The following is a 24,049-nucleotide window of genomic DNA, read 5'->3' as shown; positions in this document are numbered from 1 at the left end:
AACAACCCAATATTTTCTAATCTCGATATCTCAGCAACTAATGGTCCGATTTTCAATGTCAAAATATGAAACATTCTTTAAATTTTCTGATCCTTTCTAAAAAAATATTTAGAATATTTTGAATTAAGACTGACATTTCAAAAGGGTAATATTAAACGTTTGGCCCTTTTGAAATGTTAGTCTTGATTTAAAACAGAATTGTTTCATATTTTAACATTGAAAATCGGACCTGCTGGAATTTATTTTGGATGCGTATAACATCAAAACCTCTTTTTGTTTGCAAAATATTTAAGCTGCACCTCGTCCTTATTGTACTTAAAAAAAAGACAGAAAAAAGTTTTGGAAAACCAATTTATTTGAAAATAGCTCATAGAAATATCTAAGCTATTCTTTTTTGTTAAGAATTGGCATGTTTAAAAGAATGCAAAAAGTACAGAAATGATTGAACTTATTCATTTTCAAAGAACTGGTCATATTGAAAGGAATGCAAAAACTCCCAGAAATTAGTAACTAATAGTCTCATTGATCGTCCAAATAACTATACAGATTTTTTTCTGAAAGCCTATAAATTTTCAAAGAATTACCTATAGGTATGATAAAAAAATGCAAAAACTCCCACAAATGAATAAATTCATGTTTTTAATTGTCCAAAAAAATGGGCATTTTTGAAAGAATGCAAAAACTACCAAAAATATGTTTCTTTTAAGAAAGCAATTCATTTTCAAAGAACTGGTAATGTTGCAAATAATGCAAGCAGTCCCAGTAATTAATTAAATCACGTTTTAAATAGGCCAAAGAACTAGTAATGTTTGAAAACTGCAGAAATTATGTTTTGTTGAGAAACCAATTTACCAGTTCGGTCATGTTTCAAAGAAGAAGGCAAAAACCGCCAGAAATAAATAAAATCATTTTGAAAATAAGTTGTCTAAACAACTGATCTCTTAAAAATACAGATATTTTATTAACCAATTCATTTTTAAAGAACTGATCAAGTTTGAAAAGAATACAAAAACCAGCAGTATTTTTTATTATTAAAATTATTTAAAAAAACTGATATCTTTGAAAATAATGCAAAAACTTTCAGAAATTAATAAAAACATCTTTTAAATTTTCCAAAGAACTGGTAATGTTTAGAGAATGAAAAACAAAAAAAAGTTTGTTAATCAATAATCAATTAATTTCCAAAGAATCCTGATCACGGAACCTAAGTCCATTTTTCGAAATCTTGAGAATTAAGGGCGGTACGACCCTTTCCATTTTTGAACATTTACCATTTGTTTATGATAATTTGCTGAAACTCGTAATTCTAAAATGGAGCCGAATTGGTCACGATGATTCTTGGCGCAACTAATTAGACAAGTATTTTTTTAAATTTGGTCAATGTGAAGATGGTTCCCAAATTCGAATTTCAAAACATGAAAAATTTGTTTTTTAAATAAATAAAAAATAAATTTAAGGTTATAAGTTGGGTTCATAAGAAGGATAGTTTTAATACCAAAAAACTAGCTGAACATTTTGAAAGATCCTGTCTTTTTGACAATTATTTTTTCACGTTGTTTATTTAATGTTTTTTTAAATCCAAAATAAAGCCATTAGAAGCAAATCAGGGAGCAAAACAGCTTTTAAAAGTAATATGCATTCAATTGTTAACCTAATAATATATATTTTGTATCGATCATTTATTTTTTTATTTTTTTCATTTGAAACAGTTTTAATTTTTATAATTTTGATTTTTTTGGTATTCTGCCCACAAAATGGATACAAATATGATACTTGAAAAAAAAATCCGAATTTACTCGATCGACAAAAACAGAAATAGAGATGAACGAAATTTGTACTAAACATATTCAACATTCTTCATATTTGTTCGATTTGAATAAGGCCAATGTAAGTTTAATTTCAAAATTGAAATTGTCATTAGAAGAAACATCCAAAATCGTTTGTAAACTAGAATATATTACTTTACGTTTATTTATGCACTTTTAAATTAAATAAAAGCTTTTAAACCATTTTTCAAATTTTTAATTTTATGACCAGATATCTAAAAAACGCTCAAAATTTTCGGAAATTCATTGATATTTACAGCATAACTGCAATAATGTTAAACACACGTTGTAATTTTTTTCTGCCTAATAATTTTGAAAATTTGTCTTGAAATTTGAAATTATGTTTTCTTTGCAAAACTCTTTTCCCAGTAGTTGACACCCTAGCAATGTGACACAAAACCCTCGCAGGAGTCGTCCTCCTCCTTTCTCTTGGTCACCATAATGTCATTGTCCATTTGGCTGCTCGATAACGCAATGCAAATGATTTGATAGTGGATCTGGCCAACTCCATTCTGACTAGCTCCAGTGAAGCCAGCGAGGACATATATGGGGTCTGGTCAGTGTATGGTTAACACTTGCCTTGCATGGTCTACCAACTAAACTCAACTAAAGTCGTAAGGATTCACTGCCCGATGGAGGGCGATAGGAAGCTCGTTTATGTCCGGGGATTGCAACTGTGTCGTCTGTCGTGGTTCATGGAGATGGGGATAGTTTTGCTTCGGGGAGCAATGTTGGCACAAGTTATCGAGAGATAACAATAAATGAAGAAGTTAGTTTGTGTGTCAATCTCTTGCTGTTTGAATGTTTATTAAATTATTTGCATTTATTATGATCAAGCCATGCTTGAAAGGACGAGCAATCCGACAAACTTTGTACGTGTATCTCTTACAAGATTCCAGAAAATAAAATAAGATGGCTTTTCAAAGTTGATCAGCCGCAGGCCAACCGGAAAAAGTTAAATTTCATGCATTGAAAAAATCCACTTTTGGTAGCACGCTTCAAAAACAAAGAAAAACCCACATTGCCCTCGAAAAAAAAAAACTTCGGAAGCATAAACGAACCCAATTTACTTATCCCAAAAAGCGATGAAAAGAGATCCCTAATTTTTTGCTCTTTCCACCTCCCTTGAAAAAGCTTCGCTTTAAGAACGAAAGCTTTGCACCATCTGCGAGATTTGGAATAAAAACAAATCGAGTTTTATTCATTTTCAGCCGAATTTCCATATTGAACTGCTCGAAGCCGATAAATCGCAGCCAAACCAACAGTTGCTCAAATCGTGATCTATTACCCAGGAGGAACTGGTAGAAGCTCGTAATTTCCCTCATAAACTTCCAAATCGCGCCGATATCAGCGACGGGCTGCGCATCATAAAGTAGCAGCACCACAGCCCAGAGTGATATATTGCCCAACATTGGCACCCTCGCCGTTGATTGAGGTGGGTGGGTGGGAAAAGGGGGATTGCCCAACATCATCGAACCAATATTTCATGCTAGTGTAGCGAACCCATTATACGACATCACCATAAACATATATAGTTTTGGGCTGTTTTTGGGGAAGGTACTGGTCTTGGTTCTGGTATTTGGGAGGTGCACGGTGGGGTTTATTGAACAATACGTTACGTACGTCATTAGAAAAAACTTGTTACATTTATGACAGACTAACTGTTAGCTTTTGAAAAGTAAATTATTCATAATAAAATTTAATAAACCTTACAAATTAATTAAAATTGAAAACCTAAGGTTTTCATAAGCTGAGCAGTTCTCTACGAAATCGGTCTTTTTTCTTCAATTTAAATTTTTGTATTTTTCAATCCGGCTAAAACTTTTTTGGTAGGGGAAATTCTCGTATCTTTGGCAGGTTAAGCTCTCGCTCCTAACTCCATCCAATTTGCTGATTTTCACTATTTAAACAAATAATTTTGCAAAACTTATGATTGAAACTTCTTGCTCACTTCTTATTCAGCTATTTATCACCCGATTTCAGTTGAAAACGCTTTTAATTAGCTTTAATTGAATGTCAAAGTTCTGACCTGCCAACATTAGAGGCACGCTGGAATTAGATGCTGTTCCCCTACCTCCGGTATGCCCAAATAAGCCATTTTGCATCATTAGTTTGTCCATATAATTTTTCATACAAATTTGGCAGCTGTCCATACAAAAATGATGTATGAAAATTTAAAAATCTGTATCTTTTGAAGGAATTTTTTGATCGATTTGAAGTCTTCGGCAAAGTTGTAGGTAAAGATACGGACTACACTGGAAAAAATGATACACGGTAAAAAAAAATTGTGATTTTTTATTTAACTTTTTGACACTTAAAATTAATTTGCAAAAAACACTATTTTTTTTTATTTTTTGTATGTTTTAAAGGACATCAACTTTTCAGAAATTTCCAGGTTGTGCAAAAAATCTTTGACTGAGTTATGAATTTTTGAATCAATTCTGATTTTTTTGAAAAAAATTTAAATATTGGTCGCAAAAATTTTTCAGGTTCATTTTTCGATGTAAAATAAAATTTTCAATCAAAAAGTATTTCAAGTTAAATCCATTTTTAGGTGACTTATTTGAAAATAGTCGAAGCTTTTCATTTTTTTTTTAAATTAGTGCACATGTTTGCCCACTTTTGAAAAAAAATAATTGAAAAGCTGAGAAAATTCTCTATATTTAGCTTTTTTGAACTTTGTTGATACGATCCTTAGTTGCTGAGATATTGCCATGCAAAGGTTTAAAAACAGGAAATTTGATGTTTTATAACTCTCATCCAAACAACCCACCGTTTTCTAACTTCGATATCTCAGCAATTAATGGTTCGATTTACAATGTTAAAATATGAAACATTCGTGAAATTTTCCTATCTTTTCGCAAACAATATTTTCAAATTTTTAAATCAAGACTTTCAATATTAGGCCCTTTTAAATGTTAGTCTTGGTTTAAAAATTCGGAAAATATTTTTTTTCAAAAAGATCGTAAAATTTCACGAATGTTTCAGATTTTAACATTGTAAATCGGACCATTAGTTGCTGAGATATCGAAGTTATAAAATGGTGGGTTGTTTGGGTGAGACTAATAAAACATCAGCTTTTCAAAAATATTTTTTTCAAAAGTGGGCAAATATGTGCACTAATTTTCAAAAATTAAAAACTGCGACTATTTTCAAATAAGTCACCTAAAAATGGATTTAACTTGAAAACGATGCACTTTATCAAAATTTAACTTCAATACTTTTTGATTGAAAAGTTTATTTTACATCGAAAAATGAAGTTGAAAAATGTTTGCGACCGATATTTCAATTTTTTCAAAAAATTAGTATTGATTCAAAAATTCATAACTCAGTCAAAGTTTTTTTGCACAACCCGGAAATTTCTGAAAAGTTGGCACTTAAACATACCAAAAAATAAAAATAAAAATTGTGTTTTTTTTGCAAATCAAGTTTTAGTGACAAAAAGTTAAATAAAAAATCACCAATTTTTTTTTCACCGTTTATAGTTTTTCCAGTGTAGTCCGTACCTATACCTACAACTGTGCCAAAGACCAAATCGATCAAAAAATTCCTTCAAAAGATACAGATTTTTGAATTTTCATACAACATTTTTGTATGGACAGCTGCCAAATTTGTATGGAAAATTATATGGACAAACTAGTGATGCATAATGGCTTCTTTGTGCATACCGAAGGCACCAAAAAAGTTTCAGTCGGATTAAAAAAATACAAAAAAATCGAATGCTGAGCTGTTATTTTTTCAATTGTCAGTATTTAAAAATCTAGTCAAATCCAGCCTAATATTTTTAGGTTTTCTTAAAACTAAAACTTTATTTTTAAATTCCAATAAACTAAAAATGATTAACAATTCTCTTTGTTTTTGAAAATTGAATTCAGCATTTAAAAAAAATATTAATCTTGTGTGCAGTGATTTGTTGAGGTTTAAAAAAAATCTTTAAACTGATATAAATTTTAGTTAAGGTATGTATCACTCAGCTCCAGTTTAAAAAATAGTTCGAATTTAACATCATTACATGCTACCATTAAAAATTAACTAAAATATCAATGAATTCATAAAAATATTTGCTTCCAAAACTTTTAAGTTATTTACTGGTTTGTGGTCACAATATTGTTTTTTTTTTTTGAAATACCTGTTTAAAAGTTTTTTTTTTTTGAAAGTGCTTATCAAAGCATTATACACACAATTTTGAATAGTTTACAATCGATTTTACAAGTAGGTATTTGTGTATAAAAAAAAACAATTTTAGCTAAAAATTATTTCACCCCGGATTTCCTGATGAAATTTTGAAAAGGGAAGAGACAAAAACTTAAATTATTTGATTTAAAATGTTTAAATAAGCTGTTTTTAAACTTTTACAAGTTTTTTTAATGATTTTTTTTTTTGGTCCAATCCAAATTTGGAGGGCAATCTGATTTTTTGGAGAAGTTTTTTATTGAGCAAAACACTTGTTTCTTCCATCATTTTTAGTATTTTGATGTGCAGGTATCTTGCAACCATTATCTTAAGTATATTTTGCAACGTCTTTTAGTCACTCTCCGATTTGTTCAGCATGTTTAACTTTATATATATATATAAAAAAATAATATTTTTTTAAGTCACAAAAAATTTGTTTAAAAACATAATCTGTGACATGACAAAAACTTTAGCAAAATGAATTTAGACAAAAAGTAGGGGATATTAGCTAAAAAACGACCAAAGACGACCCAAAACAAATATTCTAAAATAGACACAGAGTCACACGGAACAAATAAAACAAAAAAAAAAACAAGACATTCGAAAAAAAATAAATTCTAAAAAAAATAAGTTCGATCAAAATATCACAAAAAGACAAAAAGTAATTATTGATTATAAAATATCAAAATTATTTATATTGAAAAAAGCAGACAATTTCACGAAGGTTTCACTTTTGAACAATTTCCAAGAAACCGCTAGTTAAAAAAGAGAACTTATAATTTGCTTATAATATGAGAAACACTGAAAAAAAAACTCAATTTCACAAAATTGTTTATAGGTTATAACTTAGGAAAGCGCAATCCGCTTTCAAAATTGAAAAATTGAAAATTGTGGGAAATTTTCTCTAAACATTTGTGATAGTTTTCCTTGATATGTTTATAACAAGTAAATTGTTCACTTAATCGAAAAATATGTAAAGTCATTTTTAAATTAAATGTTACATCTCAATATAATTTTTTAAACAATTGTTTGACTGTTTTTTTTTATATATTTCTACCTATTTTTTTTATTTTATTAATTTTTAAACCCAGCACCATCTTAAAATGTAGCGCAAAATTTTCCTCTTTTGTTTAGCTAAAAAATAACATAAGAAAATACAACTAGCTTTCAACCCCACCGTGCAAATCCCACCCCTGCTTCATTGATATGTCACGCACGGAGACCCGATTCGTTCAATATCTTAACTTCGCTCACATACACACACCTTCGCCACTATATAGTCACAGTTTCCATGAGGGGAAAATATCCTGCCCAAAGTTTCACCGGCCCAAGTTGCCCAACTTTTTTTTATTCCGTCGACGGTTGTCTGAGAGCCCGTTGATGGCTTATTCCCACGAACATCCGATAACACGGCTTTTATCCTTTCTCATCTATCATTTGCGAAGCTTTCTTTTTTTTTTTTTTGGAGAGTTGGGGTAGGGAGCTTCCATGAAAGCTCGCAAGCTGTCCTCCGCCGGCCGATATGTATATTAAGCCGTTTTTATACGGCAGGACGTCGAAAAGGTTTTTTTCGGTGGCAAAATGGTTTAACAATATTGACTTAGGATTGTGGGGCCAGATGGAGCTCCGGAAGAACCCAACTAGATTGAACTTCCTTCGATTTGGGAATCTGATGAAAGCATTTTCTCCTCAGAGTGGACTTCGTGGAAAATGCGAATCTTTTTAGCTTAAAGAGCTCGAAAAAAGCACTCACCTGGTAGCCTGCTTTTTGGAGCTCCCATCGTCCACGTCCGGATCCGGCGAGGGCGCCGGTGACCGCGGGGACGATCCTGGCAGGTGGTTCATGGTTTGGCTCGCACACACACACACTCACACTAGCTCTATCTACCGACCGCTACTAGTTCTGCCACCTTCCAAATCCAGCTCGGTCACGGTGCTTGATGTCTTCAGCGCTGCCAATAACTTTCGATTTTCCCCTTGGTGCAGGAGCTTTTTCTACGTTACTTTCCTTTTTTTCACTATATACACTAATCTAAATTGACTCGGGATTTTGATTAATCCTTGGTAGCACTTGCACTTTGCCCGGAATTCCGCTTCCCAAACGTATCATTCAAACATATTAGAACAACTTTGACCTAATACACAATTCATGCTGGCGACGATGGTGATTCACTCTGCTGGAAAAAATAATTAAGAATCAAAAACAAACTTTTACTTTCACCGGTTCTCCAATTTCCAAAAATGCGCTGTTGTTTCCCATCCCGGTTTCAACCGGTTGTTTTTCACTACCCCCAAGTCTCACATTGCACCGCCGAAAAACGTGTAACTTTATACGAAAAGATAAACACTCTTCGTCGAACACTGTGCCCGCGGCTTGCGGCAAATTGTTTATCTTTCCACGATCCACGAATGCTGCGCCGAAACCGTTCTCAAATAACACACAATCACAGATTTTTTTTTCATGATACATTTATAATCGCAATATGTTGTGATGAACTACGTAACAACGTCACGCCATTTGGTTAAGGCAATAGCAAAACTTTTTTTCATTTTCAGCAAGTAATTTCGATGGTTAAGGTTGTTTACGCACAAATTTCTCAGCTGACACTTGAGTTATTTGGGACGGTGAAGACGAAGGAAAGCTAGGGTGGTCAGTTAATTTACATTTTGTTTATTGGACCATTAACAAAAATAAATCTGCAGATTAGTTTTCATCTTTTTCCAAAGGTTTTTTTTAATTAAATTTTCACCTGAAAAATGATAAAAACCAGTTTTGAGGGTGAAGCTACACATTTTATTATACTTTGCACGTAAATAAATCAATTGATAAATTTACACAGTAAAAAAACTTTATAACATTTGAAAATTAGTACATCTTTGCACCAGTTTAAAAAATTACGTTACCCTGAAAATTATGTAAATTTTACATTTTGTCAGTGTAACTCCACTTTACATTTTTTCATGTATGACAGTAAAAAAGTTAAAATTTAACGAATACAAAAAGAAAAATATTTTAACAGGTAAAAATCTGTATTTCTATGCGAATTTACAACAGCAAGCCGAAATTTACAACTGAGATATGTTGTGGTGAAATTACTTAAAAAGGTATTTTTTTAATTTCTGATATGATGTAATTTTACCTTAGTAAAGATTCCACTTTTTCAGCACAACCACGGAAATGTAGTAAATTTACACATTCGTAGAGATGAAATGATAATTTTTGTGGTAACTGTGGTCTGCCCATTCTCAGCTGTAATATTTCCATGTTTGTTTTACTGTGTAAGTTTGTTTTTGAAAAACATTTTTTCAGGAGACTAAAACATTTTATTATCTAAAAAAGTTATGGCCCTAATTTGTATGAGAATGACCAACATTTTATCATAACATAAAAGATGTACTCATTCCCAGATGCAATACCATCATGATTTTTTTACTGATTATCTTATTACAAAGAATCAGATGGGTAAAAAAAATGAAACAAAAATTTTGGGAGCCTATTGAGTACCTAATAAGGCCGTTGCAAACATTTTTTGAAGTTTATTTCGTGGGTGAGGCTTTTCCCCCTTCAATATCAGTCCAAAAAATAAGGGGACAATTTTTTTCAAAAACCTTTAAAATTTTAATGGAAAAAGAAGTCTAATGAACTGACAATAAATTGAAATGCATTTTACTACGTTTAAAAACAGATTTAGCATATTTGAGATCGATCAACAATATTTTATTTTTTTTGTGAAATTCCGCAAAAAGTTTTTTTTTTTTTCAAAAAAAAATATTTCGCTAATACTTCGATATTTTTTATTTATTTTTTTATGTCGTTTAATGTAGCGAAATAGCCCTTCTTTCATGATGCCAAATTTCATGCTTGCTTACATGTTCTTCGAAATAAAAATAAGTGTTTTTTTCCGATCTGTGTTTCAAATATTCAAAATTTGATAGAAAATACGAAAATAAACGTTATACAATGTATTATAAATTGTTAACAATAAATTGTGCTAGATTTATTAATGAAAACGTTTATTTATGGTATTGTCATCATTTAACCCTCCAAGCTTACTTTTTTTTGTCATGTGCATTTTTTCAATTTGATTTTCATTGGTCGTATTAGATCTGCTCTACAACCTACTATCATTACCTTTTGCCAATTTGGTTTATGGTCACTTTTAATTTAGTGGCATTAGTTGAAAACAAGCCCATAAATTAGCATAAATACAAAAAATCAAAACATTCACAGCAAAAAAAAATGCGATGTAAAATCAGATGCAAAATCAAGCTCATCACCTTTGTGAGAAAAGGCATTGAATGTTTCACACTGCATGTCATATTTTTCTAACCACAAAAAACTGCAACCAACGGGATTCAAAGCCAACACGCACGAAGAGGACAAGCGCCTTAGCCTGCTCGGCTATCATGAGCTTGACATTTCGGTCAATAAGTTTCTTAATTGATGGGCTACATATTTGTGGGTGTAATATTAAATGAAATTTGTTAAATAATGCAACATTTATATTACAATCAAGCATTTTACACGCAGTTGAATTACTACTTTTTTTCTGTGTTGTCAAAGTCACTGAAACAAGTAAAACCAACAAACGCAAACTTTTCTACATAAGCAAAGATTCAATAATAGAGCTTTCTAAGCCCGATGTCACGCACACTAGCTTACCATTTGTTTTTGCTGGCGGGTACAAATTTTAACCTAGAAATCCTTCGTGTACGTACACGCAATACATGCGCACGTAGATAACTCTATGGCGGAATTTTATTAAACGTTTTATCGAAGCTCGTCTATAGGCGAGGTTAGGTATTATAAAGTTATATTAAAAAGAAAAGGGCTCGCCACCTCGTAATTTTACTCAGGCTCTGAAAAACATCAGAAAATTAAGAAATTTTCATATAGTTTCATGTGATTTCATTTCATTTCGTTTCAATTTCGATCTGCCATATTTAAACATATTTTCGTTTTTTAAATAAAATTACCGTAAACTGAGGTCAATCGGGACACATGGGGCGAATTGGGACAGCAGTTTCAACCATGTTGGAGCACAAAATTTTGATTTTTCTGGTTGGTTTCGGTTAGAACAGACTCAGGCCAACAAAATGTGTACATCCATTTCCAAATTTAAAAGCTTTAAGTGCTCTAAAAACTGCTGTTCCTATTCAGACTGTAGTCTCGATTCACCCCAGATTACGGTACGTGATTATCTAAACATTTAAAAATTGATAAGAATGATCAAATCGATTGACCACTCTTTTAAAACAAATTTTGTTTTCGTCCTTGTTCGTTGACGTTGTCATTGATACCGAATCCTTCGAACTTCCATTCCCACGCTTCATCGCCACCTGTCGAATTTGGTGCCTAATCGGAAAAGCTTTGATTTCTTCTCGGTATCTTTCTCAATCAATGTTTGCGTCCAAAACGAGCGCGATAAGACACTTGAAAAACATTGCTTTCCACAGATTCGCCCACCCCACAACTCCTAGTTAATGCCGCACTTAACTCGAGTGACCGGAAAGTTTTTCATGCAAATTTAAATAAGCTCAAACATTATCCTTCCGCGGGTCCCCGAACGTCACAAAGTCAATCCGCGTAGTCACAGGCTTAAAACATTCATGGGCAAATTTCAACAACCACGCCCCTCCAATCGACAATTTTAGCGCACTACAAGCAGCCCTCCCATAAACACATTAAGGAGTGGGGGAGAGGCCGACCATCTCCCCTTTCTTCGTTCCGTAAACACGTGCCCTAAATGACTCGCTGATGTCGTTGAATAATTCATGCCCTCCGTCGTCGTCGACGTCGTCTTTTTGGCCTCCGAATCTCGGTTCCTCGAAATGTCTGTCTCCACTTTGTATATATCCTTATCGATTCTCGTCACACTGATTACAGCTGTTTTCTTCGGGATAATTCGAGAAAACACAAACATCGTTCCGTCACAGCTGAGCTGCCGCAGACTGGTTGGATCCAGCGGGGTTGGAATTTCTCAGCGAAATTCCGCGAATATCGCTGGCGTAATTAACTTTGCAGCCGCTGCCTGGCCAGGTACGTCGAAGCTTCCACGGAATTCTGTAAGAAATGGGAGAAAAATGACATCTGTTAGCGAAATGTTTGACAGTTTCAGGTACGGACTCGCTTGAAATGAGTAAGGTTCTGACAATAAATTAATCATAAATTTCCACCCCCAAGAAAGGGGCTCGATTGGGGCCACGCCAAAAAACTCTTTCTTTGAATAAATTAGTCCGTGATTTACAATTAATAAATATTCCACCGCGTCAACTCTTCGTGGGTGTCTTCTGCCGTGTTTGGCAGCGGGCTTGAATTTTAGCGCAAAATTAATGTATTTTTAATGATCGTTTGTTTGTGCGGTAAACGGGCCTATAACTGCCTGTAAGTCGTCTCCCGCGTCGAACAGAGTTATTGGTGGTTTCCCCCAATAAGAGTGCGGGGAGGGAACGAGCTTTTAGGCGTGCGCGCCCGATGATGTTCCGAAGATGGTTGCGGCCGCAGGTTGGATCGCTCATTAATCACAGAGCCATCGGTCAGAAGAAAGAAAACACGGTGGACGAGTTCAATGGTCGTCTTTTTTTTAATAAGACTGAAGATTTAAAGAATCTTTTGTTCAATTGATTTTACATGCAACTACATTTAAAAAATAATAATACCATGAAAAATATGAACAATTCATCAAAAACTCAAAACTGATTATTAAATAAAATGTGTACCAGCCTTATCGGTTTCATGAAAGACATTTTACCACTGCAGTGGCATTCGTGTCTCAAGGAAAACATTTCTAACAACTTTTGCTTCAGCTTTAACCTTGGAGCAAATACGGTCAATTTAATTTTGATGATCTTGTGTTTTTGCACAAAAGATGAGATTAGTTTTGTTCGTTCTTTTGATTTAGATTGTAATGTTTTTTTTACTTTTTCTAATTATTCCAAAGAAAAAAAAAATGAATTTTGGAAGGTTGAAATTTTTTGGTAGAATACTACCTCCATTTGAGTATTTTTACCTAAACATGTGGTTTCCATTTCATTTCCTGAAGAATGTTAACATTATATTTCTTTTTTCAACATTTCCAAAGACTTGATGTCGACCAGAAACCCCGTTCTTAAGAAACTGATTTTTTTTTTTTTTGGTAAAAGTGTGGACTATTACTAAAACTGGAATATTTATATGTACGAACTAATGATTTAAATGGTCTTAAAATCAGAAAAGCAGCAAAAAAACGAAGTCTCAGAGAAATGCTCTAGTGCAAAATTTGGAGACTTTATCATAACTGGCCTAAAACATTTAGTTTGGCTCTTTTGAAATGTTAGTCTTGATTGAATAACTCTGAAAATATTCACCATAGAGAGAAAATTTAACAAAACTTAAAATTCCTGACAAAAAAAATTAAAAAAATAATAGATGAAAGATATAATTGAAAAATGATGCATCATATGAAAATAGAAAAAAACGATCGCAAATTTATTTTAACATAAAAAAAAATCGATCATTTTCCAAAACATTGATAAAAAAGCTGTTTTACAAAAAATACAAAATAGCCGAAACACAAATGTCCGTCAAGTTTTGTGATAAGAAACATAAAAAAATCCGTCAAACGGTTTCACTGAAATTCTATAATATTGAGACATTCATATCTTCAATTTTAAAATTTTTAATTCCGCAAGTTTTAAAATTCTGATACTCAAAATAAAACATTGTTAACAAATTTTTTATTTATATTTGAAATCCTAAAATTATACAATCCTTAATTTTAAAATCCAAAAATTTAAAGTTCAAAAATCTTATAATTCTAGAATCCTGAAACCCTAAAATTCTACAATCAAAAAATTATACAATCCTTAAATTCTACAATCTTAAATTCAAAAATCCTGAAATTCTAAAATCCTAAAATTATATAATCCTAAGCATTTACAATTCTAAAATCTTAATATTCTATTATCCTGAAATTCTAAAATCCAAAAATTCCACAATCCTAAAATTCTAAAATTCTAATGTCCTAAAATCATAAAATTCTACAATCCTAAAAGTCTTAAATTCCCAAGATTCTAAAATCCTTAAATCCAAAAACCCTAAAATAATAAAATCCTAAAATTCTCACATTATTATATTAATAAATTTAGCAACTCTTAAATCCAACAATTTTAAAATTCTAAAATTTGAGAATAAAAATACTGAGAATTACTCTACTGTACTGTATCTGAAATTCTAAAATCAAAAAGAATACAAATTAAACAAGCAAAAAGAGTATATTTTTAACAAAATTAACTATTCTAAAATTGCATTAATCTTAAAGACCAAAATTCATAAATTTGAAAATTCTTAACAGCGACATTCTTGATTTTATTATATTAAAATTTTAAACCTTTAAACATTGAAAATCCATTTTTTTTAAATTGTATGAATATAAATATTTTTAGATTAAAATTCTAAAATCCTAAAATTATAAAATCCTACAATTGAACAATTCTCTACGAAATCGGTATTTTTTCTTCAATTTAAATTTTCGTATTTTTTAATCCGGCTGAAACTTTTTTGGTGCCTTCAGTATGTCCAAAGAAGCCAATTTGCATCACGGGCGTAATATTGAATGTTTGGCCCATTTGAAAAGTGAGTCTTGATTTAAAAAATTTGAAAACATTGTTATCGAAAAGATCGGAAAATTTCACGAATGTTTCAAATTTTAACATTGTAAATCGAAGCTTTATTTGCTGAGATATCGACGTTAGAAAATGGTGGGTTGTTTGGGTGAGACTTGGAAAACGTTAATTTTCATGTTTTTAAACCTTTGCATGACAATATCTCAGCAACTAAGGGTCGTATTAACAAAGTTCAAAAAAGCAAAATATAGAGAATTTTCTCAAAAATATTTTTTTCAAAAGTGGGCAAACATGTGCACTGAATTAAAAAAAAATTAAAAACTGTGACTATTTTCAAAAAAAATACCTAAAAATGGCTTTAACTTGAAAACGGTGCACTTTATTAAAATTTCACTTAGGTAAATACTTATTGATTGGAAATTTGATTTTACATCGAAATATGAATATTTCGATTTTTTGAAAAAATCTTTATTGATTCAAAAATTATAACTCGGTCAAAAGTTTTTTGACAATTTTGGAAATTTCTGAAATGTTGGCATTTGATGTTCTCCAAAACATATCACAAAATAAAAAAATAAAAATAGTGTTTTTTTTTGAAAATCAAGTTTTAGTGACAAAAAGTGAAATTTAAAATCACCAAATTGTTTTACCGTGTATCATTTTTTTCCAGTGTAGTCCATATCCATACCTAACTTTGCCGAAGACACCAAATCGATCAAAAAAATCCTTCAAAAGATACAGATTTTTGAATTTTCACATATCATTTTTGTATGGACAGCTGCCAAATTTGTATGGAAAATTATATGGACAAACTGATGATGCAAAATGGCTTCTTAGGGCATACCGAAAGCACCAAAAAAGTTTCAGCCGGATTGAAAAATATAAAAAACGAATGATCAAAATCTCAGCGAATTGATCATGTTTGATTGCAAATTTGATTTTGCACCACTCAAGTGTAAAATATACCCTTTTTAGTATTTTAGATTTTTTATTTGACGAACAAAGTGTATAACAAAAATGCAAACATGCAAATTGAAAAATTTCAAAAAATAAATTTGAAATTCGACTTAAATGGGGTCGCAGAGCTTAAATTTGATGTTAAAAAGAAGGAAATAAAAAAAATAAGCGATTCTTTTCTTGATTTGAGTATCCGAAGAAGCACACAATCCTTAGGAAATCGAATGCAGACAATATTATAAATCAGGTTTCTGAAAAAAATATTTTTGATTGGAATTTTAATTAATAGTGCAAGAAAGTGCTTTAAAAATGTGAAAAAAAAACTCCCCACTGAAATTTTGGGCCAATTTTAAAGAGTAGTTATTGTAAACTTTTGTTAAGTAATGAAATACAAATAATTGAATACAAAATAAAACAAATGTAAATCATAAACGAAATCTATTCACTTTCATAAATTTAACAAAGTGAGATAATGAGAAAAAATCAAGCAAACTCAACAGTTTACAATTCACTTGAAATTGTGACAAAGTTTATCCAACACAGCTCAAAACTTTTAAGCCAAAGTGCCCCAGCTTTACACCATATTCCATTACACGACGATCCAAATTGCCCTCTTCATAACTTTTTCACGGGACGAAGTTTGTCAAGTGACTCCTTCGCTGTCTCTCTCTCACCTCTTCTGTAACGCAGTGTAATATATTTGGAATGCAAAGTAACAATTTTTGCTGCTTCCCGTGACGCGCTCACCGAGGGGAGAAAACATCACATTTTTACACACTTTTCCCAAGAATGCTTTTGGGAAGGGGGAATTTTTCAGAGCTTTTTCGCTGGCGCATTCCTGGTCTCTGGGAAGGAAATGCACTTTTCCTTCCACGTTGAGAGCAGCGCGTGAGAAAAAACCTTGTGCTACTTTCCCGCCATCCCGCGTGCTAAAATGTGCGATTCTGGGATGTTATTACGACATCGTCACTTGCTGGATGTAACAACTTTGTTCCATATTTTCCCGAGCATGCTTGTCCTACCGACTCTCTCTCCCCGTGGAGTCGTTGATCCAGATTCTCCCCTACTTAAGTTGGAGCAGACGTGCTCCAACGCGCTCCTGAGGGATTCCAGGACCAAATAATGCTGGCTTGAAGAAAGGGAGTACAAATTGGGCCAAAAGCTTCAAAGTTATGAGCTTGGTTCTTGGAAATTTATTCGAGATTGGGTTCAATTGAAATATTGACGATGGATTGTAAAAATCAAGTCAGCTTTTGATGAAAATTAAAAAAAAAAGTTCCAGCACGTTTCATAACATGATAACTGAAGGGTTATTGCTTGACAGCTCAACTTTGCTGCCTCTCGCCACGACGGCGGCGGCGACGACGACCAAAAAGACTTCTTTCTGTGAATGTGTGTGTGTTTTGTAGAGCAATGTATGTGACTGTGACAAGTGACAGGGTTGGAAATTGGAGCAGACAGCTTTATTTTTAGCGAGGCCAAGTTAAGATGGAGCTTTTCGCGATCTTTATACACCACTTTTTTCGCTGTTTCCGTTGATCTTTTTCAGCTTTCGAAAGTTGTTACAAGGATAAAATTTGACATCACCATGTGTGTCATTTGAGCAGCTCAGGAGGTTGAGTGAGGTGGTTTAAAGTATGAGGAGATTGATATTTTCGACTAAGATTCTGAAAAACTGCTCTTGACGGAATTTTTTTTTTCGTGGCAACAATTTTGTAAATCACAAATTTACCTCCAGCACATTTACATTTTGCGTGTCATTTTAAATACTTCAAGTATGTTAAAGAAATAATAAAAAAAAATCAATCATGATTTTCGAAATTTGGAAACAAAAAGTATCATGAAATTCTTTATATATCATTTCAGTTGTGCTTCTATCAAAAAATTCCAAAATGTTAAATAATCCATAAAGAATTCTTTCAAATATTTGTTTTCACTAAAGTTTAACTATAACGATCTGTGGTCCCATAATTCAAAATGTGTTTAAAAGATAAAACATTTTATTTGGTTTGAAATGAATAAATAAACGTTATAAGATGGTTACAATTGATTTTCCAAGTTTTTCAATGAAAAATTTAATTTCTATCAATTCTATTATTTTATTCTATTATTTTTTCCTCTTAAATATTCAAGGGGATGGGTTGCAGAGAGTAGAGACAAAAACTTTAAATTATATTTGCGATGGCCTTTTTTTTTAATTTGAAGATATATTTTTAGCTTTTAACTTTTGAAATTTTTGGTTACTTATTTCATTTGATTTTAATTTCATTTTAAATTTTAAATTGTGGTAGTCAATTTATTTCTAATAATTCGATTTTTGAATCTTAAAATATTTATAATAATAAAATTGAACCAAAAATTGTTTTTAAATATTTAAGATTTAGAATTTCAACATAGAGCAATTCCAGCTCAAATCGAGAATTTTGCTGGTACTTTTGTACCCGACCCTCTCCGATTTCAACGAAACTTTGTAGACATGTCATTCTAGGCCTATATAAGCCATTTTTGTGTATCTGGAGCCAATTGTACCCGAAAATAACATTTGAGAAAGGCGTACGTTATTTAAATATTTTTGTGTTTTGTAATTCAAAAATTACTGTATCTCAAAGCCGTTGCATCGTATCAAAAAGTGGTCAAAGACAAACTTGTAGGAAATTGGACGGGTTTTCTGAAAAAAAAACACTGAAATAAAAATACACGCCCCTTCCATGAGATTTTTTGATTTTTAAGTTTAAAAGTGAAATTTTTAGGTGATGTCACGATTTTTTTTCGTTCAAATTTTTTGAGGAAATAGCCTAAAATATTACAAAAGACTCACGAAAAATGCAGGATAGTATGTATCTCTTTAAAAAATACAAAAATGATTTACTAAAACCGTTTTTTGGAAAAGTGGCCTAAACGTCAATAATAGGAATCGATTTCCTAGACAATTTTACATAAGAGTCTCCATATTGACCATTGTCCTATGTCCAATCCTTGTAAAGATACAGCGGTTTTAAAATAAAAAGGTTGAAAAAATAGGTTTTTTGGTGGTTTTTGGCAATGACTTGATTCAGTCTCGTAAATATTTTTACCGGAACGCTCGTCCAATTTCTCATAAGTTTGCTTTTGACAGCATTTCAATTGGATGTATGGGCTTACAGATATAAGCTTAATCACATTGCTTATATCTGAAAATAGAATATTTTTTTCAGTGTGGCAGAAACCTGGACAGTAAATTTGCATACGTAAATATAAAAACGGTATAAATCAAAAGCTGTCAAAGGGAAATTGGACGAGCTTTACGGTAAAAATATTTACGAGACTGAAAAATCAAGTCTGTTATATAGAAATTGCCAAAAACCACCAAAACACCTATTTTTTCAACATTTTTATTTTTGAAACCGCTGTATCTTTACAAGGATTGGACATAGGACAATGGTCAATATGGAGACTCTTATGTAAAATTGTCTGGGAAATCGATTCCCATTATTGGTTTTCAATAATGTTGACGTTTAGACCACTTTTCCAAAAAACAGTTTTAGTAAATGATTTTTGTATTTTTTTAAGAGAGACATACTTTCCTGCGTTTTGTGAGTCTTTTTGTAACATTTTAGGCTTTTTCCTCAAAAAAATTAAACGAAAAAAAATAGTGACATCACCTTAAAATTTCACTTTTAAACTTAAAAATCAAATCTTTTTAAGAAATTTTTTAAGATTTATATAATTTAAGGTTTGTTTACCTTGAAAATTACAATGAAAGAAATGCGTTTTTGTTTACTTTTATTATTTTAGAACTTTTGAAACATAATATTAGATTTTTTAAAATTTTGAATACTAGGATTTTAAATTTTTCTTAGGCTGGTACAAATATTTTTAAAAGTTTTGTCACCCCCTTCTAAATTGGTCCGAAAAATCAGGGGGCAAAAAAAATATTTTTACAATAAACTTCAAAATTTTAATGAAAATTCAAGTGCAACCAACTGAAATCAAATTAAAATACATTCTTTTGCGTTTAAAATCATTTTTAGCATGTTTGGGTGTATTAAAAAATCTTAAGATTTTTTGAAAACTTTCGATGCAAAATCTTTTTTTTCGATACATTTTTTGTTTTTGTCAGATCTTAGATTTTTTGAAAACTAATGATTGCAAAACAACTGAACTAGTGTAAAATGCATTTTAAAACACTTTTTTCATTTAAATGTGAAGACTATGGCTTGTTATTTAAATTTTTATATTTTTTTATTTTTTTGCCCCCCCCCTTGACCTCGGCCAGGGCCGAGGGACAAAAACTTTTTTAAATATTTGCATCGGCCTTAACAATTTAAAAATTTAAAGATTTTAGGATTTTAGAATTAGGAGTTTAAGACTTTTAAAATTGTAGAATTTTAGGGTTTTAGAATATAAGGATGTAAGGATTTTAGATATTTGGGATTTTAGAATTTTAGGATTTAAGATCCTGAATATCTAAAATCCTATATTAGATATTCAGGATTTTAGATACCGTCATCAGGAGTGACATTGGGTCTGAGGGGTGAGATTGGGTCATACAAATTTCAGCCCTTTTGTATGACCCAATCTCACCCCCCAGACCCAATGTCATCCCTGATGACGGTATTTAGGGTTTTCGAATTTTCGAATTTAAGGATTTTAGAATTTTAGTTTTTAAAATTTGTATGATTTTAGAATTTTTATCTTGATAAAAATCAAAATGAAAGAAATGTGTTTTTTTGTTATTTTTTTTTTCATTTTAGAATTTTTAAAACATAATATTTGATTTTGAATTTCAGGATTTTAGCATTTTGGGAGAATTTGAAGATTTTGGAATTGTACGGTTTTAGAATTTTAGGATATTCGATTTTTTTTCGAATTCAGTCTGATGTTTTACTCTAAGTTTGCTGCTATATTCCGTCAGCCTTTAAGCTTATACAAGAATCTTTCAGACGGCTTAAAACTGTCCGAAAAAAAATCAATAGTGCAACAATTCAATTTCATGGCAATGTCACAATCTACTCTAGCAATTCCAGAAACCTTCGATCCCGGTTTAAATCCAACGCACTATTCAGCAGGACCGTGAGCTTCCGCCCTGACTAGCAAGATTGGATTTGAATAATGCAAATTGATTCGTGTGATTCCAACCCGACGACGACGCTGTCGTCCCATCCTCCGCAGAGTCTGGTTTCCCGGAAACGGGCGCAGGACACCGGAAAATCGATTTCCCAGCGTGAATAACAGAAATTGTGTAATGTGTGCGAGTAGTTGTGTCCAGGTGTGCAAAATTACCGTTGCCCACGGTGCTTCATCAATCACCCGGAAGTTGGATAATCCTAATCCATCGTGTGTGCTGGGATTGGAAAGTGATCCGTGCTGGGTCGAAGGTTGAGCTGATTTCCATCCAAAGGGGGGATGGAGAGCTTCCGGGGCAAAGGCTTCCTTAATCCATTTTCCAAGAAAGCCGAAAAGCTGTCAAGCTATTTGCTGATCCCGCAAGGCCGCAAAATTCAACGCAAACATGTGGTCGTAATTTGATGATTTATACCACCAAGCAGTTGGCGGCAGCAGCAGTGTTGCCAATCTGGTTTCCCATTAGTGCGGTGAAACATGATGCCGTCGTCGTCGTTTTGCGCTGGGAAATGGCTTATGAATTGCCGGCTCATGTTTATAAATCAATTTTATGTGCCCAAAGCCTTTTTCAATCCGGCGAAATTTGCACTGGAATGTGCGTGGAGCTGGAGAATTTTTCCCAGTCTACTCTACTTTTAACTCCTTTAAAGTTCCTGCTGAGATTAGTTTTCCTTTTCTTCTGCACAGCATCGCCATGATTTAATCATAGCTGCATCTCAAAAGGATAAGGAAAAAACTTACTACACAGAAGGGACTTTCTTGCTACTACTTCCACCCTCAATCGTAAGTTGTTTGTGTGGGACTTTATCTGCGTTTCCGCTGTTTTGCCGGAAGTTGCCGGGGGAAACGGTTTTCGCAGCGAACGGAATTGGACTTTTCCTGTTTTGCTTCAACGCTGCTCTCGGCTGGGAACGGGGAGCAGCTTCAAGAGTGGAGGGAAAATTTAAACTTTGCTGTGGCTTTAATCCTTTATTTTTTTTTTGTGGCTTTAATCTGTATTAAGTTTTCTATTGAACGGAATTCTTACAAGTACAGTCATCCCACATATTCGGAACACCCACAAATTCGGAACACTTTTATGATAATTTGTCAATAGAATGCCAAAAGTAGCTTTTCTGTCGACCTTACTATTTTTAGAACCTTCATTTGGACATTATCTTGCTATTTCACTAGTAAAAGTAGTACTTTTAGAACAAAAAACTTCATTCCAAGACTATTTTGTCCAGAGCAGCAAAACACTGCCTCCAAATGGCCTGTTTCATAATTGTGGGATGTTATTGTGCCTCCCACTATTGTGGAACACCTGAATTTAACTGATATTTTCACACAAAAAAAGTTATCAAACTATGTATAAAACATCACTAAGCTTGAGTTGCATTGGTTTCAGTGTGAGAAGTCATTATTTGGTAATAAATATGTACTCCTGGAGAGATCCAAAGTTTGTTTACATTCGTAAAAAAGAAGTGTTGCGAATTTGTGGATTTCAAGGGTCAAAGTAATTCTTCAAAAACTTCATGTAAAAGTTAAAATCTGCAGATGTTCGATACAGCATTCGAAAGATCGCAAGAAAAGCTTTCAAATGAAGGTAAAAGTGAATCATTAAGTTTAATTATCGATTTGCTATGATTTTTTGAACATTGGCCAATCTGGAACCCGTTCCGAATATGTGGGATGACTGTACTATCTGCGGATAAACTTCAAGATTTATTTAAATCCTGACTTGATAAAAGGTGTACACTACAAGTAATCGTATGCAACAAAATAAAAAAAAAATAAGAGAAAATTTTATTTTTGCGTGGTTTACGAACGAGAGTGTAAAGAGCTTCTTTTTGCGATAAAAGAAGTCCTTCCTTTGTCATTGATGGTCGGAAGGCACGCCGAAGTATTATAAGTGGTATAAGTGGTTGTGGTGTTTTTGTTCTGACCAAAACGACCTTCTTATATCATCGGAGCTCGGGAGGCATCGGACGAAAGTGAAGCTAGTTCTGTTGAAATAAAAAATGAAAATAAGTGATTCTCACATTTATTGTTGGAAGTTAAAAAGGTAAAAAATGAAAATTACAAGAAAAAGTGATTAATTTAGGCCATCAAATTACACACTATTCCAATTCAATGTGCAAGATATCGTCAAAAGTCCTTCACACTTTCGCTAGCATCAAGCTTGTTACCAAGGATTCAATAATTACACCCCATCATCATTACCACCATCACATGTCGGAAAGTTACGCAAAAACGTGTAAAAGGTCATTGACGTCAGGACCTAACAATAACCAATGAGCTGTTTCCAACTTTTACTGCAACGACTTTCAAGATGGCCGTGAAACATAACAACAACAACAAAGAAACATCAACTCAAGAATGAAATTAAGACCAGATTATGTTGGTCGCCAACAAAGATCCTCTTTCCGTTCTCTCAAAGTAACGAGACACTTTTACGAGCGTACGCACGCACGCACATTTCTTTCGCTGGAAACATGTCTCATGGCGGGTTGAAGAGGGTGAAAAGCTTTTTTTTGTGATTTGAGAAAGCTCGACGGCACGTGTGCTGTGTCTGCCAGGATTACACGAAGAAACGTGGTCGACAAAAGAAAATATGTTTTTGCATAAGTTTAATCTGTGTTTCACTTGATTTGGGTCTTGATTTGATATCCCAGAGATCATTCAAAGAATAGTCTAACTTATTCAAGCACCAAACCCTCCGACCTAGTTCACAATAACGATATCCAGACGACGAGAATCCCAAACAGACTCATTAGGCCCTAATCAGCCTAATGAAAAGGAATGAAAATTGCGTTCCATTTCATTGCATTTTACACCACTTGGGTGTAGCTTGTACTGCCGAACGCCGAAACTGTCAACTGACCCCTGTGTCCGAATAATGACTCTCATGTTTAACTGTCAAAACTTGCTTGGGATTTACGAAGTGAAACCACCAAACTTTGTCTAGGACACGCAATTTCGGGACAAGGATCCAAACTCGCCATAATAATGGTCTGGTCAGTATAAAAAAAATCCCATCCCATTTTCATTTGCTCAGTTCGGTGATAAGGGCTGGTTTAATTAGGCCCGTCTTTGGCTTTATTAGATGAACGTACCATGATGATCGGATGAGGGGCGAAAAAAGGGTCCCCCACTTGGGTTTTCGAGTTGGATGAATTTTTTATTGGCATGGATTCGCATTCTGTGTTCCCCGGCGGGGACTTGATGGTACTTGATGCAGATCTAATTCTTCTTGGATTTCTTTTCCTCCGTCAGTTTGACGGTGGAAGAACTTGGAAGGATTTCTTCGAAGGTTATGCAACAAAGAGAAATGGATCATTTTTGAGAGGATATGCGTCACTGATGATAGTAATTCTGTCTTGATTAACTTAGCATTGTCGATAATC

At 32.8% G+C, this 24,049-nt stretch overlaps 1 protein-coding gene across 8 annotated transcripts in view; it reads right to left on the bottom strand.

The window, feature by feature from the left end:
- The window catches only part of LOC6050741 (beta-arrestin-1), a 176,028-nt gene that overhangs the window by 66,833 nt on the left and 85,146 nt on the right, over positions 1-24,049 (bottom strand). For 4 of the 8 annotated variants that reach the window (XM_038250147.1, XM_038250146.1, XM_038250150.1 and 1 more), the window contains exon 2: positions 7,753-8,176. In XM_038250147.1, the coding sequence (XP_038106075.1) occupies positions 7,753-7,844 (92 nt within the window). In that variant the 5' untranslated portion in view covers positions 7,845-8,176. Of the gene's footprint in view, positions 1-7,752; positions 8,177-11,921; positions 12,064-24,049 lie in introns of all 8 variants that reach the window. The other 4 variants (XM_038250149.1, XM_038250148.1, XM_038250152.1 and 1 more) reach the window with 2 other exon arrangements.

This window comes from Culex quinquefasciatus, chromosome 2 (genome assembly GCF_015732765.1).
Source record: "Culex quinquefasciatus strain JHB chromosome 2, VPISU_Cqui_1.0_pri_paternal, whole genome shotgun sequence".
NCBI classification, from domain to species: Eukaryota; Metazoa; Arthropoda; class Insecta; order Diptera; family Culicidae; genus Culex; species Culex quinquefasciatus.
This window is presented reverse-complemented; position numbering and strand designations above follow the sequence as displayed.